Below are 22,728 nucleotides of genomic sequence, written 5' to 3' on the forward strand. Positions count from 1 at the left end.
TGCCACGTTTGGGCAGTGAATTTGGTAATCAAATCTTATAATAAGATAGTGATAACTCTTTGATAGAGGCCTGAAGAACCATAATATGATACGAAAATATAGTAGACCATAGGAGAGAAGAAAAGAGAAGGTGAGTCTTTGTCTACTTCCTGTCTTGCATGTACTTCTGCTGCAATTCATAGGCAAAAGTACATGGTTTGCAAAAGTACATGGTTTGGTACTCATTTCAGTAGGTTTGAAGTAGCAAAAACAAGCAATTTGTTTTTTTGACTAAATGAAGTTGTCACATGGAAGAGGGATATGGATTTCTTGTATCTTCTCAGGGAGAGGATCAACATCGACTTTTTCACATGATTTAGTTGTTTGTGTAGAAGTTTACTGATTCAGTTGATTTTTGTCCAGGCCTAGTTGACCATATTGAACAGGAATTCTAAAATAAGTAGGATTTTTTGTTTTCTTCTGGTTGGCAGGATGAGTGCCCTACGAATGGGTTGTTTTCCTTACTATCCACATGCATAACTTTTCATGTTCACTTTGTTGCTTAGTAAACTATGTTTTCCAGCGGTTAGTAATGGAACCAATCTTTACCTTCTATAGGTTGCATAGTTATACAGATAATGCCGTTTGAACAATGGAAACTGGAACGTCCAGTGTAAACTACAGCTTGGGCTGGAGCCTGGAGATATGGTTAAGAACTTTTGATGCTGCCATTTTGCTCAGTTATTGGTCGAAGATAAGCTGGTCAGAACTTTTGACCAAGCAACCTTGGGAAGTTTAAGAAACTTTTATTGATCATATTACTTACCTTGTTAAACCTTCTTTTTGTCACATAAAATGCTGGCATGCTTTCTTGGAAATATGCTTTTGAGTTATTAATACATGAGAGTCGAAGCATGCCTTTGTAAATGTAATTCTTGCAATAGTATTACATACAATCAGAGGAAAAGAAAGAATCAGGTGTTTCTACGTCCTACCAAAGTGCATGCCTTTGTAAATTTAATTCTTGCAACAGTACTACGTACAGTCAGCGGAAAAGAAAGAATCAGGTGTTTCTGCATCCTACCAAAGTACACAAGGTTTTCTGGACACATCAGAGGTTTGCCTGTTGATTTTATCAAATGTAAACCCTGTCTTCTTTTCTTGTCTGCGCAGGTTTTTAACTGTTTTGGCCACCAATTCTGCTTGCACTTTGAGGCGTTTCATCTGGGAACAGCTCCGGTTTATATGGCATTCCTGAGATTCATGGGCACTGATGAAGATGCAGAAAATTTTGTTATAGTTTAGAAGTTGGTGGAAAAGGTAGAAAGTTAACATGGCAAGGTGTTTCTAGGACGAGAAATGACATTGTCCATTGGGCTACATCAAAATCTGCAATGCCATCTTTTAACAGATTTCAGGTTTAATCATCTGAAGAAATTGTATCAATATGTCAAAAACTACATTGATTTGTTATTAAAGCATCTTCATTTACATATATGCATTATAGGCAGCAAGAAGTTCATCCTTCTAATCTTTTAAAATAAGGACTGGTCTCAGTATTCCTCTGAATCTGAATCTGAATGTAAACATAAAGAAGTATTCACAATATTCTTTGATCTAAGACGAGGATTTTCAGATTAACATTTCCCCAGTTCATCTGTTCTTCCTTAATCTCTTGAACCAAACTTCCAACATGGCCTGGACACCGATGCACCTGAATCAATTCAAGAGTTGGAATTTCCCCCAAACAAGAAGGGAGCTCCTCCAAGTTCCAGCAGCTTTCCAAAACCAATTTCTGAAGACAGGGGAGATGATCACCAGAGCACGTCCACCTGACAATGCACAACAATTCCAATTTCAAGAATTTGAGTTTAGGGAATTCCCCTTCTTCCATGTTCCATATTTTTTCCCCACCAGCTTTTGTACCGAGTAATTTGAGAACCTCAAGATTAGGTAGGCTTCCTATTGAGGAAATCATACTCCAGGGAAATGCTTCCAGGGTCAACTTTTTTAGATTCATGGGGAAGCTGAACTCATAATCCTTCTCTTTCACACGGTAAAAAGACAACTTCAGTGACTCCAGTCGTCTCAGAAAGTCCATTGCCACAATCTTGTTCCAATCCCCAAAAGATTCTTCTGTTTCACGGAGACTACATTTCAGCTTGCGGATATTTGGAAACTTCTGCATTATCTTATCCATGCTTTGCCCAGGGGCGGAGGGAAGGGGGGGGGCCAGGGGGGGCAACCACGCCCCCTCCAATTGTTAAAAAAAAAAAATTTCTAAGTAAAAATATTTTTATTATATTGTTTTGCCCCCCCAAATATTGATAAAAAATTTCACTTTGCCCCCTCTCTCAAGGACCCAAACAATAATATTTGAAAGTTATTTGGACTTGGTCCAAATAACAGAGACTCGCCCCCCCCTAATTGCAATTCCTAGCTCCGCCACTGGCTTTGCCCCAAATCAAGCTCAAGAGCTGATATAGTGTCTAGGTTACACAAATCTGAGGAGCTGTCCAAGTTGTCTTTGGCCAAACTAAGATCAAAAAACTTACCACTTATGCAGAGACACCTCAATGTCTGCAAATTCCATACGGTATCTGGAAGAAAAAGAATACCATGCAAAGATTTTAGAATAAAAGTTTCCAAATTCCAAAGGTTTGCTATTGATGATGGGATGTAATTCATGCTACCTGCAAACGCCAAGTATCTCAACTGAACAAGTAACGTAATTTCGCTGGGAAAAACAAATCCCAGATTAATTTTTCCCAAATCCAACACTCTCAGAAGTTTGAAGATGCGAAAAATGGATGAGACATTGTATGGAGTTCCATATTCCTCACTCTGGGTGGAGACCACTAGAGAGCTTAGAAGAGGACAAAATAGCCTTGACTTCTGAAAATGCCTTGCTTTAGAGTAAATAAACAATCGACGTGTATTACTTGGCTCATCAAAATTAGGAATTCCTGCATCATCACGTCTCAACCTTAGAAGATTTTCGTCTGTGGCTTTTCTCAAACAAAATTCATGCAACAAGTCATGAATGCGGCAAGTTTTGATTCCACCTGTAGATTTTTGTTTGTCAACCATAACCAAGCTTCTCCCAATTAGATCCATTATGTAGTCCTCAGCTCTGTCCTCTATTCTCTTCGCCTCTGTCTTTTGGACAAAGCCTTCAGCAGTCCACAACCGCATCAATGTCCATATAGGTATCTCTTGGTCTTCTCGAAATGGTCCAAAATAAAGAAGGCATGGCTTCAAATAATGAGCTAAATGTTTGTAGCTCAGCTCTAATATACTTTTGCAATGTTCTGTGCCACACACGGTGTCCGAACTTAGACGTTCTGCAATTTCTTCCCAACCATCTTGCTCTAAATTTGCAAGAATCCCAGCTGTGATAACAACTGTTAGAGGTAAACCTTTACAACCTTTTGCTATATGCTTTCCATGTAGAAACAGTGCTGGAGGATTTCCACCTCTTTCTGCCAGCTTCTTTTGTAGTAATTCTAAGTACTCATCATCAGTAAGTTGGCGAAGATGAAGAGGTTTACTTGCAGGTTTAACTTCCAAAGCCAACTTAGAAATTCGACTTGTTAAAAGAATTCTGCTTCCATTGGCATCATTTGGGAATGAAACTTTTAACGCATTCCAGGCCGCAATGTCCCAAACATCATCCAAAACTAGGAGATACCTGCCCCTTTAAACAATGGTAGGTGCTATAGCAAGATCATCAGCATCCATCCTAGGGTATTCATCAGAGTCCGAAGGATCAATGCAAGCCAAAATCTGAAACAACACCTCTTTCTTTCCATATACTTGAGAAATACGACACCAAGCACGAATATGGAAGTGGCATATAATCATAGGATCTTGGTAAACTTTATTACCTAAAGTAGTCTTACCCAGTCCAGGCATGTCAACAATAGAAACACCGTCCAACGCTCCTGATCCTCCTGTCAGCTGAAAGATTATTTGTCCTGCCTCATCATGAAATCCCACCACAACTTGATTGGATGTTGGCATAGTCCATTGCAACCAAGAATGGGGTGGAGTCTGCGCTTTCTTTTGAGCTCCACAGGTGAATTCATCATCACCAATCCCCACATATTCCTTATTAACAAGATTTACCTTTCTCATGTGTAGACACCAAATTTTTGTAAAAATTTTAACGTTTTCTTGAATTTTTTCTATTTAGTAATTTATTTATTTTCTTACATTTTAATGTGCATTTTTCTTATTTTTACAAGTTTATTTAAAAAAAAAACAAAAAAAAAAAGAAAATCAAGAAATCAAATCATCCTAATCAGTTTTTTTCCACCAAATACACTTAATCCATTCCTACACTCAATTTTCTTGACCTTTCTTGTCATTTGGTAAAATCATGATTTTTGACCAACCTAACACTCAAACTCCACTTTGGGCTCAAAAAAAAATACATCTCTCGGCTCTCTCCCTCTCGGCAGAGAAGAAGAAAAAAAGGGATCCCCTCAATTGTCTCTCTCGGTTCTCTTTTTCTCCCCAAGACACAAGGACTCAACAGACAAGCAAAAACAAAACCAACACTCCAATTTTTTCTTCCCAAAAAATCCCTCTCGGCTCACTTGGGCAAAAAGGAAAAAAAAAAACACACAAGAGAAAAAAAGGGAGGCTCTCGGCTCTCTCTCTTGGCTCTCAACCGAAAAAAATAAGGAAGAAAGGGCACTCTTCCTCCTCCCAGCTCCCTCTCAGCTTTTTCTTTGCTCACTTCACACAACACACTCACACACAACTTCAAACATCAAAAGAGAGGCAGCAACCGGTTGGATAATTGGAGCTTTGCATCAGAAACTTCAACCAAGGGATTGCCATCTACATTGAGGTAATTTTTTTTTAGTTTTGTTTAGCACATTAAATCCATGCTTCATTGTTTAATTTTCTTTTGCTTTTGCTGGTTTCCTTGGTTGTTGGGTTGCTGAATTTTTGGGACAAGTCATGCACAGAATTAAGGAAAAAGAAACGGGCCCATGAATGCATGTCAAGTGCTTGTGAAAATGCCAAATTGGAAAAAACGAATTTTAGGGGTTGTTTTGCTTTATTCTAGCCTTTTTATGTCGTTTTCTTGTCAAATTAACATCATAGTTGTAATGTAGAAGTTGCAAGGAGTGTTGTAGTATAAATTTTATGTTTTTTAGTGAAGATTTGAGGGTTTAAAAATAAGTAAAACCGCGGCTGTTTTTGGGCATTTTGGCCAACTTCGGGTTTTTTTTGTAAAAAGTAACTCCGGAAATGAAATCTACGCGAAAAATGGAGTGAGAAGGTGTATTTTGAGAAATTTTGGCGACCGGAAAATTCGCCGGTGCCGCCGGCAGCCGCTATGGCCGCCAGCTGAAGCTTCTTCAGCTGGCCGAAGAAGAAGAGAAAGAAACGGCTGGAAGTGGAGGAAGAAGGAAGGATGAAAAGAAAAGAAAGAAAGGAAGGAAAGAAAAAAAAATGGATTGGGCTAATGTTTTTTTTTGGTGGGCTTGTAATTGTTTTTTTATTGGGTTTTGGAAATGGGTTTTGGTTTATATCTTTTGGATTTTGGTTTGGCTAGGAGGTTGGAGCCCATGTGTTTTTTGATCGGGCTTGAGTTATAAAAGACTGGCTGGCCTGTGTGTTTTGACTTGGACTTTTGACTGGGCCTACGTAGGTTCGGCCCAAGTAAAATAAAAAGGGAGGCCCGATGCCTTTTTCTTGCCCAAATCAGAAACCGAAAGTTTCACTTTAACACCTGATCTTTGGAGTAGTTTCACTGTAGCCCAGAACATTTTAATTTGTTTCACTTAGGTCCTTAAATTAATTGCACTTTGGTCCTTTAATTTTATCTTTCATTTAATTTTGACCCCCAAACTTTGGAAAAATATAATTTCTGTCCCCAAAAGTTTTTCCAATTTTTGCAATTCAGTCCCTGATGAATTTTGACTCTCTTTATTATAATTGCTTCTTTTCTTTAATAGCTAATTATGTTACTTTTGAGTATATTTAACTTGTAATTTTTAGATGTTCTTAAATTTGTTTGCTTTTGACATGTTAAGGAGAATTTAGTATTTCTATCATTATTATTATTTTCAATTAAATTGGTGCCATGATCCTTTTGTTCATTTTGAGTATAAATAGGGCAATTTGACTCCATTTAGTCACCACTTCAAATGGGAGGTACCCCTATTATTATTTCAATATCAATTATGTGCTCTTATGTGCTCCTATGTGTTCCTATATGTTTATATGTTTTTATATGCTTTATTTATTTGATTTAAATGTTCATCCAAATTTTCTTATATTTATTTAGTTAGTTTTTATAATTATTTGAGAGGCATTTAAATACCTCAAAAATGTAATAGATAGAATAATTATATTTGTTTTATTATATTTTTCCCTTTTAGATTGTAGTTAGATTCTCCACTGTAATAGATAGGTCTTTGCGTGTTTATGTGGCTTATGTGTTATATGTTTTACCCGCTTTCTTTAGGATTTTTTCATCTAGATATTATGTTTACGTGTTATGTGCTTCGTGCTTTTATGTGTTTATTTGTTTTAATTTATGCTTTATTTGTTTTACTATGAATTATTAATGCATGGCGTCACCACACTGGTCCAACGCTAGTTGTGATTTCTCCCTTCGTTTACTTGCTAGTCCAACGCTAGTAAGGATTTTTGAAAATGATCCAGTCCAACGCTAGACCCGTAGATTGTTCGTGCGTTAGACTCATTTTTGTGTGATATTCATTACATTTTCACGCATATTTTCATTTTTAGGATCTTTTTCCATTTGCATGATATTTCCTATTATATTATCCCCTATCCTCTATATGTGTTAATCATGTCATTTAGAATTGCATTTCATTTAGGACATTATATAATAAGTTAGTTCATTTGCTTGTGCATATTAGGAGAATTTTTTTTCAAACATGAGAAATGGGTGATTATAACTTTTTAGTTTAAATATTCCATTAATCCCTGTATAAGAAAATTATTGTCACGAGTTTTTGCCTCCCGTACCCTTTATGTTGCATTCCCTTTTTCTTTGATCACTTATATCTATGTATATAATTTAATTTAATTTAATTTCTTTTCTTTTAATTTCATCATTCGCATATTCGTGACCCCTTCAAGGAATTATTTTGGCCTTTGCAATTAATGCGATTGGTATCAATTAAACCCTTGAATGGATATTTTGTCCCTCTCGATATTTTTATTTGCATCCATGTAGGAAACATCCAAATGTGATAAATTTAAGGGTTAGATTAAGAAAATTTTGACTAAACCACGCAACTAGCTTAGACTAGGTTGAAAGGGTGCCTTAGGTTTAAGATAATTGAACCTTTGCCTTCCCTTTCTTCAACCGTGACTTTCGAACTCATTTTCTCTGTTTTCAAAGACCTGGAGTTGTAGAAAAGGGTTTTATTTTATTTTATTTAAAAACACTTTTTGGGTGACTTGGTACACCCAAATTCGATACCAAGTGGCGATTTCTAATTTTTCTTAAAAACCCTTTTAGACTAAATTTTGAGCTCAAATTGTCGCATTTTTAAAGTCCCATTTTAGGTCCCTTTTTTATTTTTCATTTATAAAATCAAGTCTTTTATAAACCCTTTTATTTTTTCATTGCGAAAAATGGGGCGCGACACCATGATGGTGCTTACATAATGTCTGTCTCCATTTTCTGCCTTAATAAGCTTAATATTTTTTTGAAAAAGCAAAGAACACATGATCCATATCCTTGGTTGAGTCCTCTTTCAATTCATGCATAAAAAGTGAGTGGATCACACTTTTAGCTTCACCAACAGCATCTCCAATAATATCCTTCACGTTTTCAGGTAGCTTATCAAAGTTCTCATGCTGGTTTTTAAGAATTGTTCTCAAGAATCTCAGTCCCTCATAGACTATATGCATTTGACTGGTTGTAGAATCCATTAAGCCGGTATTGCAATTAAGTAGCTCCCAAAAATTATCTAGGAGAGCATCAACAAAATTCCCCAATCTATGCTTATTAGTCTCCTTTGACATAATGCATGATCCTGATGAATTAGAAGCTACTAGGACTTGGATATAAATGTCACGGACTTAAGGATCAAAGGGGTTGATCTTCTGTAACGGTTTTGAAATCTATCTTGCACTTGGACACTTGTTCACATTTTATGTCAAACCAACAGATGGAAAAGAGGTCTGCTGCATTCAGATCCACAGAATTGATGTGGGATAAGGCAGCTCCCAGTTGCCTTTGCTCAACAACTCGCAACACAGCAAAGCGAATCAAACTATGGAAGAACCTCAGCTTCTCCTGGAGGTCTTTGCATAGTTCCAGCAGGTCTTGGTCATCATATCCAAATATGCAGAGAAGAACATCCACCAGATTCTCGAGCACAGAGTCGATGAGTTCCATCAACTCATGTCCCGTCAGACAATTACTGGTTTGCGACAAACTATTCGAGAAAATGAAGTAAAAATGGTTGATTGTTTGCTTAAAACTTTTGATACTACTTTGAACCCTACGAGTCAAAATAAACAGCCGTTTATTGAATACTCGGTCTGTTTTCTGCTCTATTTGAAGTCTAAGTGCAAGTTTATGGATACCAGCTTCAAGTTTAGACATGAAAGATTCTAGATAGCTTACATGCTCGTTGTTGTCAGAAGTGCTCCATATTCTGGCGCAGAGAAGAAATGTCCTCATGAGTCTATACTCCCGCTTCAGTTGCTCAGATTGATAAACATTTAAATCCCAAAGGCCATCCAGATTTTCCAAAGCATTCAAGACTGAATCTACACAGTTGGAGGAGGTGGAAGTGGAAGAGGCCATCTCTTAGTGGGGTGTTGGATTGCTAAGCAGCTATGGAACAACAACGTTCAAATCTTGAACAGCTAAACTAATCGATTGATGCTAAACTCAAGAATGAAGAAGAATTCTTCTCTGCACCTCAGAAAATCCTTTTGGCCAACCTCCTTGTTCAGCTAGAAATGTAATGGTTGAAAGTTTTCACTCAAGTTTGAACTTTGAAGCAATGAAGTGGTTTTAGTCGATTGGAGATCTAGCAGCCTTGGTGAGACTGTTGACCGGTCAAATTCATGCGGCATAGAGTTAGGGATGGGCAAAATTATGCGCTAACCGAAAAATCGTCATATCCAATCCGATCCAATTTGAAAATTAGTTCGATTTTTATTATTTGATCGGGTCAAAAGAGGATCAGATACCCGCTAAGATGCAGGGCAGATTAGGGTCACATAATTAAAAACATGCGAGAACCCGATCCGCCCCGCATATATATATATTTTTTATTTATACACACACTATAAAATAATAAGTTAGAACTAAATAAGTAATTTTATTGAACAAATTGCATTACAAATATGAGAGACTATAGTTTATTTACAAGATTCATTTGTAGAGACCATGATCTTATATTTTATAGAAAAAAGTTTAATTAATGTGAAACATATATATTAAAAATTGTGCTACTTATTTCAAACTTTTATTGATTTTGAATTCTTTTAATTTTTTTCCTTTATCTTATATTCTCTTCACATGCTTGTTTCTTGGTAGGAAATCTTTTTATAGAAATTTTTTTTTATTAAATCTTAGATGAATGTGTAACATGTAAAATTAAATTGGTATAAATCATTTTTTAAAAAAAATTAAATAATAAATGAGGCGGGTCGGATACCCGCTGATATGCAGGGCGAGTAAAGGTCAGAAAATAACTGACCCGTAAGGTGCGGGTTGGATCAGTCAAATGATAAATGAGACGGGTACCCGATCCGTGCCCACCCCTACATAGAGTGATTGGTCATTTGGTTTAGTTAGGCAATTTGATAAGCCACTTCAAAGTGGCTTGCCATATTTTGTGACCAATAGTGGGAGGCAAGGTTTGATCCCCTAACCTCCCACCCCACCAACTTTGGTGGTGGCTGGTAGTGGTGGCCACTGAGCTAAGGAACTAATTTGGTTGGATGAGTTGATTCCTCATTTCTGTGATAGAAAATTGCCAAACACCCAATAAGTTTTCCTACTATTTTAATTAATTTTTCATCTCGCATAAAGGTTTTTGGAAGTGGAATCCTAACATAAACTTTAGTGAAAATAAATCTAAAAAAAATTCCAATAATAAAAATGGAAGATTTGCATAGTCTAGTTCTCTAAAAACATACTCTGTATAACAATTATTGAGTATAGTTATTTGAGTATAGTTATGTCATATCGCCTCTAATCACTTTCTCACAAACTTATTCCCTCTTAATATGCGATGCTTCGCTTTGTGCCTCAGCGTTTTATCCTATGTTTCAGCTACCCCGAAGTCCACCTCTATCCAAATTTTAATACCATTTTTGGCTTTGGCGAAGAGGATTACCTGCTTTTGCGAGAAGCTGAATGTCTCCACTGTAGTTTTCCCCATGCCTAATTGAATACTCATGCCCTGCCCCCTTGTAATGGTCCAGTACCCCTAATAGCAAGGACCCCCATGTACCTTGTGACCATGGCATGACACTCTGCAAGTGTAAAAGAACACCAGTCCATTTTAGGATTTAAGGTTTAGAGTTTAGAGTTTAGAGCTCAGGGTTCTAGGTCATGATGTCTGGATTCATGGTAACACCATGCCCTTGAATCATGGCATCCATATCTGCCCGGGCAAACCAAAAGTTTAATAACAATTCTCAATGCATTAAGTAGAATTAAGAGAAGAATGATGACACTTAGTCCAGTGACTAAAACTAAGATATCAGGAATTAGAGGTTCTTTGTTCCAATCCCCCTGTTCTCTCCTCCTTCTTAAATACCCACCCCTCTCATGCTAGAATTGGAGGAAAAAAATAGGGAGCAAATGATGAAAGCATGAAACAGCCATCATATTGATTTGCCACCATTTCATATCATCTATATGTGCCATCATTTATCCAAAACCAAGGAACTCAGTCACGAACTAAAAGCTACCAACAAAGAAGTCCATCAATACTGCAAACACGTAAGTTCATGAGCACAAGTACTACTTCAGCTAACACTGGAGCATAAACAGCTTTAGCAAATCCAATATCCAACCATACATCATGATATCTGATATCCAAACATAAGCAATAACATAGCACGATGACATGGTGAATGCAGACAAAATGTCTACCTTGGACTAGGGCCACAGCGCTTGACATCTAATATCCAAGCATAGTACAATAACATGGCACAATAACATAGCACAATGACATCTTCCGTTTCATCCTCTAACAAATCCCCTTCAACTGCCGCTAGATATGCTTCGACCGCTTGCAAAGCTGTCCGACAATGGAACATGTCATCGGTAGGGGCAGGAGGGGAAGGAATACCAATTGATGGAGACATGCAGGACTCTTTCCTCTTACTGAAGTGGGAGCTAATACTGTCAATTTCAAATGACTGAGTATTTACTTCCCCAGGGCTTGAATTGCCAAACTTCCTCGTACGTTTAGGTATTTTCAACTTCCCCTTATTCATAGCTTTTCCCCTCTTTGGAGCCACAACCTCAACATGATCATCAGTTGAATCTAACTGGATTGCTCTCTTTCCTTTTTGAAGTTTTGCCATCTTATTTTCCAGCTCACGCTCATCATCAGTACAAAGAGGTGCCTGGCCAGATTTCTGACTATACTTCCCTGATGCACCCTGATCATGGAACAACTTGGTCAGCACATGAAATTGCAAACAAACATTAAGCTTCTTGTTCTGATGAAGCAGACTTAACTTACTTTAGTCAACTCATCTTTAAAGGTTTAAGTTTGGGGGAAAAAAAAGGACACAACACTAATAAATTGCAAGGCAAGGCCAGTGGGTGTTAACATGAACCAATTAACTCATACAGAAACCAATAGATTTATACCTTGAAGTAATTTGTAATGCAGAGTTTCAAGTCATTTTCGCCCGAAATGGACTGTACACTGTCACAGAGAACGCCAGCTTTTTGTCTGGCTACTGCAAGTATAAAGAAGGCACGATAAGAACCTATAAATCGATTTAACAGGCACAACTAATCATAGTCAGCGACATACCCATCAAGGAGGACCTTGTACAGGGAGGCATGAAAATACGTTACAACAAAACAACATTCAACACGAATAGCCAAATATCTGAGGAAAGGACACGAGGTGTCAGAAAAGATAGCAATCATGATACTTATGCAATAGCAATGAAATGGAGGCTACATTTCCAAAAGACGGCAGTAAATGCAACAGCACAAGTATGATCAGTCTGGAACAAAATTTTCATTATATGCTAATTCAGAGCTAGCTACAATGTCACACAGTAACAGGCAATAGACATGAAACTTCCAATACAAGCCCTCACATAAACTCCCAATTACAAGGCTAATTTCTAAGAAATTCCTGGGGAAGTGTTACCATAGAAAAAGGAAAAGAAATTGTTAACTGATTTAATCCGTTTCTTTGGATTATAGGGATAACAGCACATTTTCTGTGTCCTAATTGGTCCGAACAGAGACAAAAGAAATCTGGGCAAATTAAAACAGAGATGTCGAAGCTACAATCTTTGCAATTTCAAGACCTATACATTTAAAATAACGTTAATGACTACCGATGATGATCTTCTTTCATTTAAATAGGTTTTTGGAACCTTTTCAGTTCAAATATGTCTGAAATTTTCTATATTTCTGTCTAATTTCTTTCCATAACTTTCCAGAGAAAAAAAAAGTGCATATAAAAAGTAGAAAACACAAAACAACATTTTAGCAAAAAAAAAAAAAGAAATTTCATAACGAATCAGTGATCAAAACTTGAACTTCATAAACGTATATTTACTACAGTGTCTTGACCTAATGTAAGTTTCCCGGTGTCAAGTGAAAAGAGCGAATAATCTACAACTCTAACCATCAAATGATACCACCACGAGATAGGCTAGAAAATTTCTTCCAAACGCAGTTAAGATCTAAGTAGAAATTGCAGAAACCAGTTACATTGCTCGGAAATTTAAAAAGAACAAAAAAAAAGAAGGGAAAAAGGAATTGCTTAGAATCAGAGGGAGAGGAGGGACTTCCGAGACCAGCACTAAACGGCGGGGACAACTCCAGCAGGTGGATGGCGATTGCCGGCAAATGGCAGCGGCAGCTGTGGAGGAGAAAAAGGAATAGAGTTTCGAAGAAATTCAAATGGAAGAGGAGGAGGTCCAAATCGCATGTATAAATCTTCAAACGGTATCGTTTCCTCTATTTATTTATTTATTTTGTAAATTCACCTGAAAAAAAAGGCCCCTTATTTTTTGTGCAGAAATAAGTTCATCTGAAATTGTGATGATTCTAGTGAATTAAACCAAAAAAAGAACAACTAGTTCATTGCATTTCATCAATAATTAATAATGTCAATTATATGCCAACAATTATAAGAACGAAAAACATTCCCCTGAGTTATAATGAATTAAATCAAAAAAAGAAGAACAAATTTTATTTATAAATTATAAAAAATACACTCCTGTTTATATTAGTTTCTGTGATACCAAATACACTCCTGTTTAATAAATGGACAAATTGTTGCATTTCATCATTAATAAATAATATCAAACATGCCAGTGGTTACAAAATATGAAAGATTCCATACTTTTTTATTTACCAAAAGAAAGAAGAACAAATTTTATTTACAAAATCCAAGTTTAAAGAGTACTTCAAACATGAAACAAAACATAATAAATTGGTACTATAAATCTCTTAAAAAGTACCACGAATCTTTTTATTTCTTAGATACAAATAAATTAAGCCTTAAGAGCACCTTTTTAATATGCGTATATTTGTATTAAGTAAAAAAAATTAATACAAAATATAATACGAAATGGAATACTAAGGTAGGCAAAGAGTTTGATGTTGGGAATTTATTTATTTAAATTGCAATATAGATTATATTTAATGAACTTTATCAATCATATTCTTGTATCAACTAATAGTATTAAACTACAATTAATGAATATTATATTCATCAATGCCAATCATAATAATAATTACAAAGGTGAAGCATCCTTTGAATTATGGTAATAAAAATAGATCCAAGTTAGTTTGAATATTGTATAATAAATAATCTTAACATCTTACAATTTTTAATGATATTAACTCTATAATCATAAAGCATGCCATCATGGAGAAATACAAATAAGTTTCACCAAATCAAATCATTTCTCTTCAAAGTTAAGCTATTTAAATTTGAACAATGGAATTTCAATATATTCAGATATTACTATAATTACAATAACATTATAGATCATTTTACAATCCACTGTTAGCAAAATAATAATAATAATAATAATAATAATAAGAAAATTTCACTAAAACTAATAAACAATTCATAGAATGACTTGAAAGGGAGCAACAAATTATTCAAAAATTAAAAGTTTAAACTCAAATGGCATAAAAATGAACATTTAGGTCATCTAAATTTAACCAAAACACAAAAGTATTGATACTATTACAAAATAAAAGTACTCTTGGAACAAAGAATGATTTATTGTTTGTGCATTTGTATTGATTGGGGCAAACTAAGTTCAGAAAAAGTATAAAATAACATAAATATTAAATATCACATTTTTTTGTCTCAATTACATTTATTCCTTCAAAATAATATAAATTTACAAATCTCCCTTGAGATTTTTAACAATTACAAAGAGCTCTCTTTAAGTTTTAAAAATTACATATACCTCCCCTATTTTTACTATTTAGTAACAATGTAGGTCTAACCAACTAAATTTTCTCTTAAAAATTCTAAATTGCCCTTTTGTACAAAATTAATAAAGAAAAATATACTGTACTCAATCATTTTCTTCCACACTTTGCACAAATCAACAAGTCTAATTCCTAACAACCATCCAAACATAAGTTCTAAAATCAAGTAACTGTTCAAAAGATTCCAAATTGCATATACAATATCAATACTTATCACGCAAAAAAAAAAAAAGAGAAAAAAAGACAAGCCCCGTTGATAACCAATTTTATACCCCCAAAATTAAATATCAAATCTCAAATACCTTTTCAGTACAAGCTAATTTGATCTAGAACCACTATTACAACCCCTCCTATGGCCTTAAAAATATTAAAATCTTAAAATAGAGATAAATTCTACCTCGACAATAAAATCATAATAACAAATTCTAATTCAATGAAAGAGATCCTTATGTAACTATTGACATTTTATCAAAGTTTTTTGACAACAAGCAAAATATGACTAATTTCACATATTTAGTTTTTCTTCCTATTTCAATCATCAATTTCATTATTTATTTCTCTATCATTGCGAGTCTCTTCATTTCTTTCTAATTTGACACATAATCTGCTCCCTTGGTGATTTTATAATTTTAATTTGCTAATATTAACAAAAATGAAGATAATAAAAATAGGTTATATTAACTAGAAAATAAAGGAGCGAAAATAGACAAGAGACAAAAAAAATAGAATATTTCTTTTGGGTTTTGTAAATGTATTGCCTTAAATTTAAAATTGTCTGTCAAGTGGAGGGCATTATAGGTATTTTACTATGTCAAGGGAGGTAAGTGTAATTTCTTAAACTTAAGGGGATTTGAGAGCAATTGTTAGAAACCTCAAGGGAGGTTTCTGAAATTATCCCAAATAATTGATTTTCTAAAAATTTTAAATCAGGTTTGATAGGGCATAATTTGTTGTTAATTTTATGATTAATTTTCCTCTTTGTCCTTGTCAAATATTGTTTTAATTGTTGAAATGTACTTATATTTGGTATTTGGCCTTAATTACAGGAAGTGGAGCAAACAAGTGCTAAAAAGGAGACTTTATTAAGAAAAACACTCCACACATGGGAAGTTCTAAAAGGAAATACAAGCCGGGCTCCACAGGATGCTACAAAAAGGGATTTCCTATCTTTATGCTGAAAAGGGTGGACTTGTACTAGGAGTCTTACGGGTAAAGAGGAAACTAAAAACAAGGACTTTGGCAAAGCTCCAATTCTTTGGCCCTTGGACTCTCAATTCAGTGGGGACCACTAGAGATAGCATTAGACTTTCTTTTGGCTTTAAAAAGGGAGAAACGTACAGGAGGTTTTGTTATCAATAGTTTTAGCTTAGCCTTTAGCATAGTTTTAGTTTTCTTTTCTTTCTTGGCTCTTTTGATGGCCTGGACCTCAGTTAAATTACTTGGAGATTTTCTCATGAGGCGTGGCTAAGTTTTTCTAGTCGAGGAACAACGGAGGACTTGGTTCTACTAAATTTGTGAGATCGAATTAGTTTTTATTTATTTCCATTATTCACTGGTATTCGTCTATCTTCTGCTTTATGTTCATATGGTTGTTTTATTATTCGATTATCCTGGGCCCGGATTCTAGATTAATTCAATAACCTGAAGCCAATTAGGGTAGTTAAATCCGTAATTGTTTAATTATTCTAAACTGGTGGCAACTGGCATGATTGGGTTTGTGTCAGGGAGATAGACATGCTAACTTAAAGAGACCCTCGTAGCGTGTTGATTGGTTAGAATTAGGCTCTTCTAATTATTCATGCAATTAGGGAATTGAACTTCTATGGTCGTACCTAGGGTTGTTTCCTGATTAGAGAAATAGTCAACGGTGGTACCTTGGCTATCGACAAATTGAGGAAGAGTTGGTTGTTTATCGCGTGTATGACAACTATAACTAATTTATCAGATAGTAACTGGAATAATCCTTGCATCTGTGATTGAATTAAGTGAACCAACTCCGAAATTGTCTCTTGGCTAGAGTTCGTCCATTATTATTTTTATTGTGATAATTAGTTATTTGAGTTGTAGTTATTTTATTTTATTTTAATTTATTCCAAGTAATTTAGTTACTCTCATTTTCAAAAACCCGCCATATCTGGAATTTGAGAAGAAATTAAATTATCCCCAGTCCCTGTGGATTCGACCCTGCTTACCGCTATATACAGAATTTTTATTTTATTTGAGCAGGTATTTATTATTGCACAGGCTTGACACCTGTCAATTTTTGGCGCCGTTGCCGGGGACTGGTCCCAGATTAATTTGTTTCTTTTTGAGTTTATTTTTTTTATTTTTTTTTATTTTTCTCTTATTTTTTTTTATATAGTTTATGGCTTCTAACACTCCGTATTTTAGTGATATACTAAATTTTATTTCCGGGGAAGGCGATGAGACTAGTTTTTTTGCTAAGTCTGCATATTCAGAGACACTAAACTCTATTAGAGAAAGAATGGCTGCTGCAACCTGTAAAATTTGTTATGCCAGGGATCATTCAACCGGTATGTGCCCCGAATATCAAGATAATCTGAGTGTCCCACTCAATAATTATGGAGATTTTTCACCCTGGTCTCAAACGTGGTATAACCCTAATCCAAACGGGTATGATCAAGAATGGTGGGATAACTCCGATTATAATTATACAACGGGGCCAATGAATTTTCAGCAGTATGAGTCTCAAGAATCGTCATCTATGTCAGGTATGTCTCTTGAAGAAATAGTTGAACCAATAGCTACTAATACATACCAATTCCAACAGGAGACACAAATGAGGAATGAGATGATGAAGGATGCAATGAGTTATCTGGCAGATCAACTATGTCTATTGACATCCAGAATAAATCGATTGGCTTCTCAAATGGAAGAATTGCCCTCGAAAACCATTGTTGATCTAGAAGAAAATGAGAGTGCAATTTGCTTGACTAGTGATGAGGAGATACAAGAGTGTCAAAATGAGAAATCTACAGATGCAGTTGAAAAAGAAGCCGAAAAGGAAGAAATAGAACCCCAACCGCAACCCATTCAAGTGAAAGAATCCAGTGAAGAATCATCAAATGTGGTGACACCACCTCCATTCCCTAACCCGCATTTTCTTAACTCTTACTCCATGATTTCTATTAATGAGATTGATTTTGTTATACCAGAAGTTTTTGAGTCTCATGGCAGAAATAAGTTAAGAATAGCGATGGTCAAATATCTTGAACCGTTGTGTGCTCTTGATGGAGGAGTGGATGAAGAATTGAGATCACTGCTTGATTATTTGACGCCATCAACTAGTCCATGGAAGACCGTAGCTCGTGTGTTCAAAGATTACTCCATCTATGAGGGTTACCAGGATCACATTGAAGATGAAGCATTGAAGCGAGCCACAAGATTTTATCCTCCATGAGCAAAACATGATAATGTCTAGCCAAAGACATTAAAGAAATGCGCTTTTTGGGAGGCAACCCAATTGTTAATTTTATTGTTTTAGTGCTTAATTATTTAATTATGTCGTTTTTCACGTGGGTACTAGTCACTCTTGATGTTTTCTAACTCTGATCAGGATAGGTAATCTTAGCGTGCCCACGCGAGGAGGGCACGCGTTAAAGTGCGTAAAGTAACTCTCGAAGTCAGTGGATGCTCTCTAATCTTGGCGTGCCCACGCCATGTTTGACGACCCAAAAACAAAGGAAATAATTTTTCACTTTAAAAAAAAAATAATAAATTTTTTTTTTAAAAATAAAAGTAATTTCGTTTTTCATTTTCAGTTTTGGTATTCAAAAATCGAATTTTCCAATCTCAATTCAATTTAAAAAAAAAAAAATTCCAAAAAATTTTTTTTTTTTCTTTCTTCTTCTTTTCTTTCTTCTTTTTCTTTCTTTCTTCCTTCTTCCCCGCTGCTTTCCCTTTCCCCCTGTCCTTTTCTACTTCAGTCGCAGCCTCCATGCTCCACCGTGCCTCCACGCCATCAGATCGCGGCCTCACCTCACGGTCGCCACCAGCTCTGCCAAGCCGCGCCTCTCCTCCACTCTCACCTTCCAAGAGCGCCGCCTCCTTAGCTTCGCTCGCCGCACCCCACCCACGGCCTGCTCCAGTACCAGCTCTCCACCAGCTCGCGCGCCTCTCTCCGCCTCACGGTCCACCACCACGCGAGCACCGCCAGCTCTCAAGCTCGCCGTGGCCTCCTCTCTCCACCACCAGCTTGCAACCCTCTGCTTCAACCCGCCGCCACTCTCTTCGCCACTGTCTCCACGCAGCCCGCCGCCACCTCACCTCGCTCACCACCAGCCTCAAAGGCCTTCCCCCCATCGCGAGCCATCTGCCCAACGCGCACGCTGCCACTCTCCCCTCCCGACTGCCCCAGCGCGCCTCCTCCTTAGCTCAGCCCGCCGCCTGGTGCTGACCACCACGCCGCGCGCCGCCAGCGCTGGAGCCGCCTGCGCGCTACCACTTCACCTGCTGCGCGCCTCCACCTCAGCTTGTCCGCCAATGTCGCGCGGCTGTCACCACCTGTCCTATTTAGACAGGTGGAGGTATTGTGAATTCTGCCCCAATTAGTTTCACTCTCTGAAATTTGTGGTTGGATTTCTTGATTGATAAAAGAAGGTGATAATTTGGGCATTTTCTAGGGTCAATTTTGGACAGAATTGGGTTTAATTGCTGCCATAGTGGGGGTATCTTCTGCTATTTATTGAATTGTTGGCCTTTTGATTACTCTTTCCCTGCGACTCACCAGGTACTGGTTGAGATCTTTTGCCTATCGTTGTGGCTTATATTTGAAGATACTTGCTTATTTTGCCGTTTCAGTTCTTGTGGTTGAGTTGCTGCCGTTGAATTTAATTCTTTCCTGTTTGTGCACCAGTGGTACTGGTTGCGGTGTTGCTTACAATTCTTAAATTTTCTCGAATTCTAATCGGTAGTTGCTGGAATTGCTTGTTTGCTGGGATTCTTAAAATTCTTAAGGCTTGGTATCTTGAAGTGGGTACTTGAATGTCCACTTGGTGACATTTGTTGAGTTTCACTTGCTCCAATTGGTTGAATTCATTGCTCTGTTGGGGTCCCTACTGGTATCACTTGACTTCTGCTTTGTTAGTTTCTGTATCGTGCCCCTTGATCTTATTTTGACTGAATTGGAAACCCAGTGCATATTCATTCAATTTGCTGTATTGTTAGGGTACTTTTCTAGCCTTTGGGGTGCCTCAGTTGTGCTTTTTATTAATTGGGTTGGCCATGTGGTTCCCTCCTTTCCTGTGTATACACCAGTGGTACTGGTTGTGCTAATTTGCTTACAATTTCTTATTTCGATATGATTGAGCATCTGTGACTGAGTATCCTTCGATCTTGTTGCTTTGTTGGGATCGTTTTTGGTGTCAATTGAGTATCATTTGGTACTTTCTGCCTGGAGTCTATTGAGCTGCCTTTGGTTGGGGTGTATTGCATTTAATTGGTGCATTGGACGGCTCCTGTGCCATTTCCGTTGCTTATTGAAGTAGGTTGCCTCTATTTGCCTTGTGTGGGAGTATTTTGTCCTTTTCATTTCAATTGCTAAATTCATTGGAGCACTTGTTGCGGTTTTGGGATGCATTGTTATTGCATTTGGCTAAGCAGGGGACCACCCAGGGGCTAACGACTGGGTCCAACTCCGAATGCAAGTTGCATAACATGGCGCAGAATTTGGCAGCACTCCGCCCGACCCACTCCTGTTTTGACAACTTCAGGGAAGTACCGTTACCCTTCCCCTTCCTTTTGCTGTTAGTTTATCACATTGAGGGCAATGTGAGAATTAGGTGTGGGGGGGATCAGTTTGGGTGCTAGTATTTCCAGTTTTCGATTTTTAGGTATCTTTCCTTTGTTTTTAGTTTGATATTTATCTCCTTTTCGTTTATTTCTTTTATTCGTGATCAGGTCTTATTGAATACCAAGTTTAATGTTGGATTGTTGTCTCTAATTCTGATATTGCCAAGTTTTAGTAATAAAAAGGTATCAAGTTGATGTGGTTGAGTTCAGGAACATCTCTTTGGTGAATATCAGTAATTGCTTGACTTTTCTAATTTTTAGTTAACTTTTCTAGGCATAGAGAATGATTGTTGGCATTTTTCATGTGAATTGGTCCAATTATTAATTTTAGTTCTCCATATTTGGAAATTTGAGGCTGGCTGCTGTTATTTTGTGTCATTTTTAGTTATTGTGCTATATGGTTGTAAATAAGAGTTGACTGTACTCCGCTAGTGGTTACTACTGAGTAACCGGGGATCTTCACCTAAAGTGTTGATTTTCGCGTCAAAAGGTAGTAGTTGCTATGAGTGCATGGTCCCGTAGCGATTGGAGCTGAGTAACCGGGCTCCTCCATCTGGCAAATGTTGGAGTTCGCGTCAAAAGGCTCTAAGGACTATAGACTAAGTCTTTTGTTATTCAAAAAAAAAAAAACAAAAAAAAAACAAAAAAAAAAAAACAAAAAAAAAGAGAAAAAATAAAATAAAATAAAGATTGTGTTAGTATGTGAATAAGTCAGCTTGCCGGTTTGTGATCTTAATGTCGAGATTTTGGTTAATAGTTGGACCATTTGCTGATAAATGTGAGCAACCATTCCTTTTTCTTAGATTAGTTTGCTTTAAATTGGAGGAGTTGGTGGTTGGGAAGCTAACCGGAGTGGTCTTTCTTGGATCTTAACTGTGATGCTTGATATATGTTTTTCTGGGCATCTTGGCAATATGATAGTTAGAGCAATAGCCATTGTCGAATTTTTGGTGTTCAATTGCTGTTCTTATGCTTGAGGGCAAGCATGATTTAGGTGTGGGGGGAATTGATAGGGCATAATTTGTTGTTAATTTTATGATTAATTTTCCTCTTTGTCCTTGCCAAATATTGTTTTAATTGTTGAAATGTACTTATATTTGGTATTTGGCCCTAATTACAGGAAGTGGAGCAAACAAGTGCTAAAAAGGAGACTTTATTGAGAAAAACACTCCACACATGGGAAGTTCTAAAAGGAAATACAAGCTGGGCTCCACAGGATGCTACAAAAAGGGATTTCCTATCTTTATGCTGAAAAGGGTGGACTTGTACTAGGAGTCTTACGGGTAAAGAGGAAACTAAAAACAAAGACTTTGGCAAAGCTCCAATTCTTTGGCCCTTGGACTCTCAATTCAGTGGGGACCACTAGAGATAGCATTAGACTTTCTTTTGGCTTTAAAAAGGGAGAAACGTACAGGAGGTTTTGTTATCAATAGTTTTAGCTTAGCCTTTAGCATAGTTTTAGTTTTCTTTTCTTTCTTGGCTCTTTTGATGGCCTGGACCTCAATTAAATTACTTGGAGATTTTCTCATGAGGCGTGGCTAAGTTTTTCTAGTCGAGGAACAACGGAGGACTTGGTTCTACTAAATTTGTGAGATCAAATTAGTTTTTATTTATTTCCATTATTCACTGGTATTCGTCTATCTTCTGCTTTATGTTCATATGGTTGTTTTATTATTCGATTATCCTGGGCCCGGATTCTAGATTAATTCAATAACCTGAAGCCAATTAGGGTAGTTAAATCCGTAATTGTTTAATTATTCTAAACTGGTAGCAACTGGCATGATTGGGTTTGTGTCAGGGAGATAGACATGCTAACTTAAAGAGACCCTCGTAGCGTGTTGATTGGTTAGAATTAGGCTCTTCTAATTATTCATGCAATTAGGGAATTGAACTTCTATGGTCGTACCTAGGGTTGTTTCCTGATTAGAGAAATAATCAACGGTCGTACCTTGGCTATCGACAAATTGAGGAAGAGTTGGTTGTTTATCGCGTGTATGACAACTATAACTAATTTATCAGATAGTAACTGGAATAATCCTTGAATCTGTGATCGAATTAAGTGAACCATCTCCGAAGTTGTCTCTTGGCTAGAGTTCGTCCATTATTATTTTTATTGTGATAATTAGTTATTTGAGTTGTAGTTATTTTATTTTATTTTAATTTATTCCAAGTAATTTAGTTACTCTCATTTTCAAAAACCCCCCATATCTGGAATTTGAGAAGAAATTAAATTATCCCCAATCCCTGTG

The 22,728-nt window shown here is 36.6% G+C and overlaps 2 protein-coding genes and 1 long non-coding RNA gene across 3 annotated transcripts; 1 reads left to right on the forward strand and 2 right to left on the reverse strand.

Moving 5' to 3' along the window:
* Positions 1 to 2,415: 2,415 nt before the first annotated feature.
* LOC113704638 (putative late blight resistance protein homolog R1B-14) lies at positions 2,416 to 4,116 on the reverse strand. Its single transcript, XM_027226523.1, has 2 exons — positions 3,773 to 4,116; positions 2,416 to 3,676 (listed from the first exon to the last, which is right to left on the reverse strand). Exons 1-2 carry the CDS (start codon positions 4,114 to 4,116, stop codon positions 2,416 to 2,418), a joined length of 1,605 nt encoding a protein of 534 aa, XP_027082324.1.
* Positions 4,117 to 10,917: 6,801 nt separating this feature from the next.
* On the reverse strand, positions 10,918 to 13,085 carry LOC113704136 (uncharacterized). The gene is made up of 4 exons (XM_027225829.2): positions 13,009 to 13,085; positions 12,003 to 12,080; positions 11,834 to 11,925; positions 10,918 to 11,619 (listed from the first exon to the last, which is right to left on the reverse strand). Exons 2-4 carry the CDS (start codon positions 12,031 to 12,033, stop codon positions 11,101 to 11,103), a joined length of 642 nt encoding a protein of 213 aa, XP_027081630.1. The 5' UTR covers positions 12,034 to 12,080; positions 13,009 to 13,085; the 3' UTR covers positions 10,918 to 11,100.
* Positions 12,925 to 16,224, forward strand: LOC140013044 (uncharacterized). The gene is made up of 2 exons (XR_011820107.1): positions 12,925 to 13,159; positions 15,715 to 16,224. It is a non-coding gene; the product is annotated as an uncharacterized lncRNA (long non-coding RNA).
* The last annotated feature ends 6,504 nt before the right edge of the window (positions 16,225 to 22,728 follow it).

The sequence above is a fragment of the Coffea arabica genome, chromosome 8e, assembly GCF_036785885.1.
Source record: "Coffea arabica cultivar ET-39 chromosome 8e, Coffea Arabica ET-39 HiFi, whole genome shotgun sequence".
In the NCBI taxonomy this organism is placed as follows: Eukaryota; Viridiplantae; Streptophyta; class Magnoliopsida; order Gentianales; family Rubiaceae; genus Coffea; species Coffea arabica.

Excerpts from the sequence above, each read along its gene's own strand:
- LOC113704638 (XM_027226523.1), bottom strand. The coding sequence starts at position 4,116 with ATGAGAAAGGTAAATCTTGTTAATAAGGAATATGTGGGGATTGGTGAT. Across the intron at positions 3,677-3,772 it reads TATGGAAAGAAAGAGGTGTT|GGGCAGGTATCTCCTAGTTT; the intron begins GTTTCAGATTTT and ends CATTGTTTAAAG.
- LOC113704136 (XM_027225829.2), bottom strand. The coding sequence starts at position 12,033 with ATGCCTCCCTGTACAAGGTCCTCCTTGATGG. Across the intron at positions 11,926-12,002 it reads TACAAGGTCCTCCTTGATGG|TAGCCAGACAAAAAGCTGGC; the intron begins GTATGTCGCTGA and ends TTATACTTGCAG. Across the intron at positions 11,620-11,833 it reads GCATTACAAATTACTTCAAG|GGTGCATCAGGGAAGTATAG; the intron begins GTATAAATCTAT and ends TTCCATGATCAG.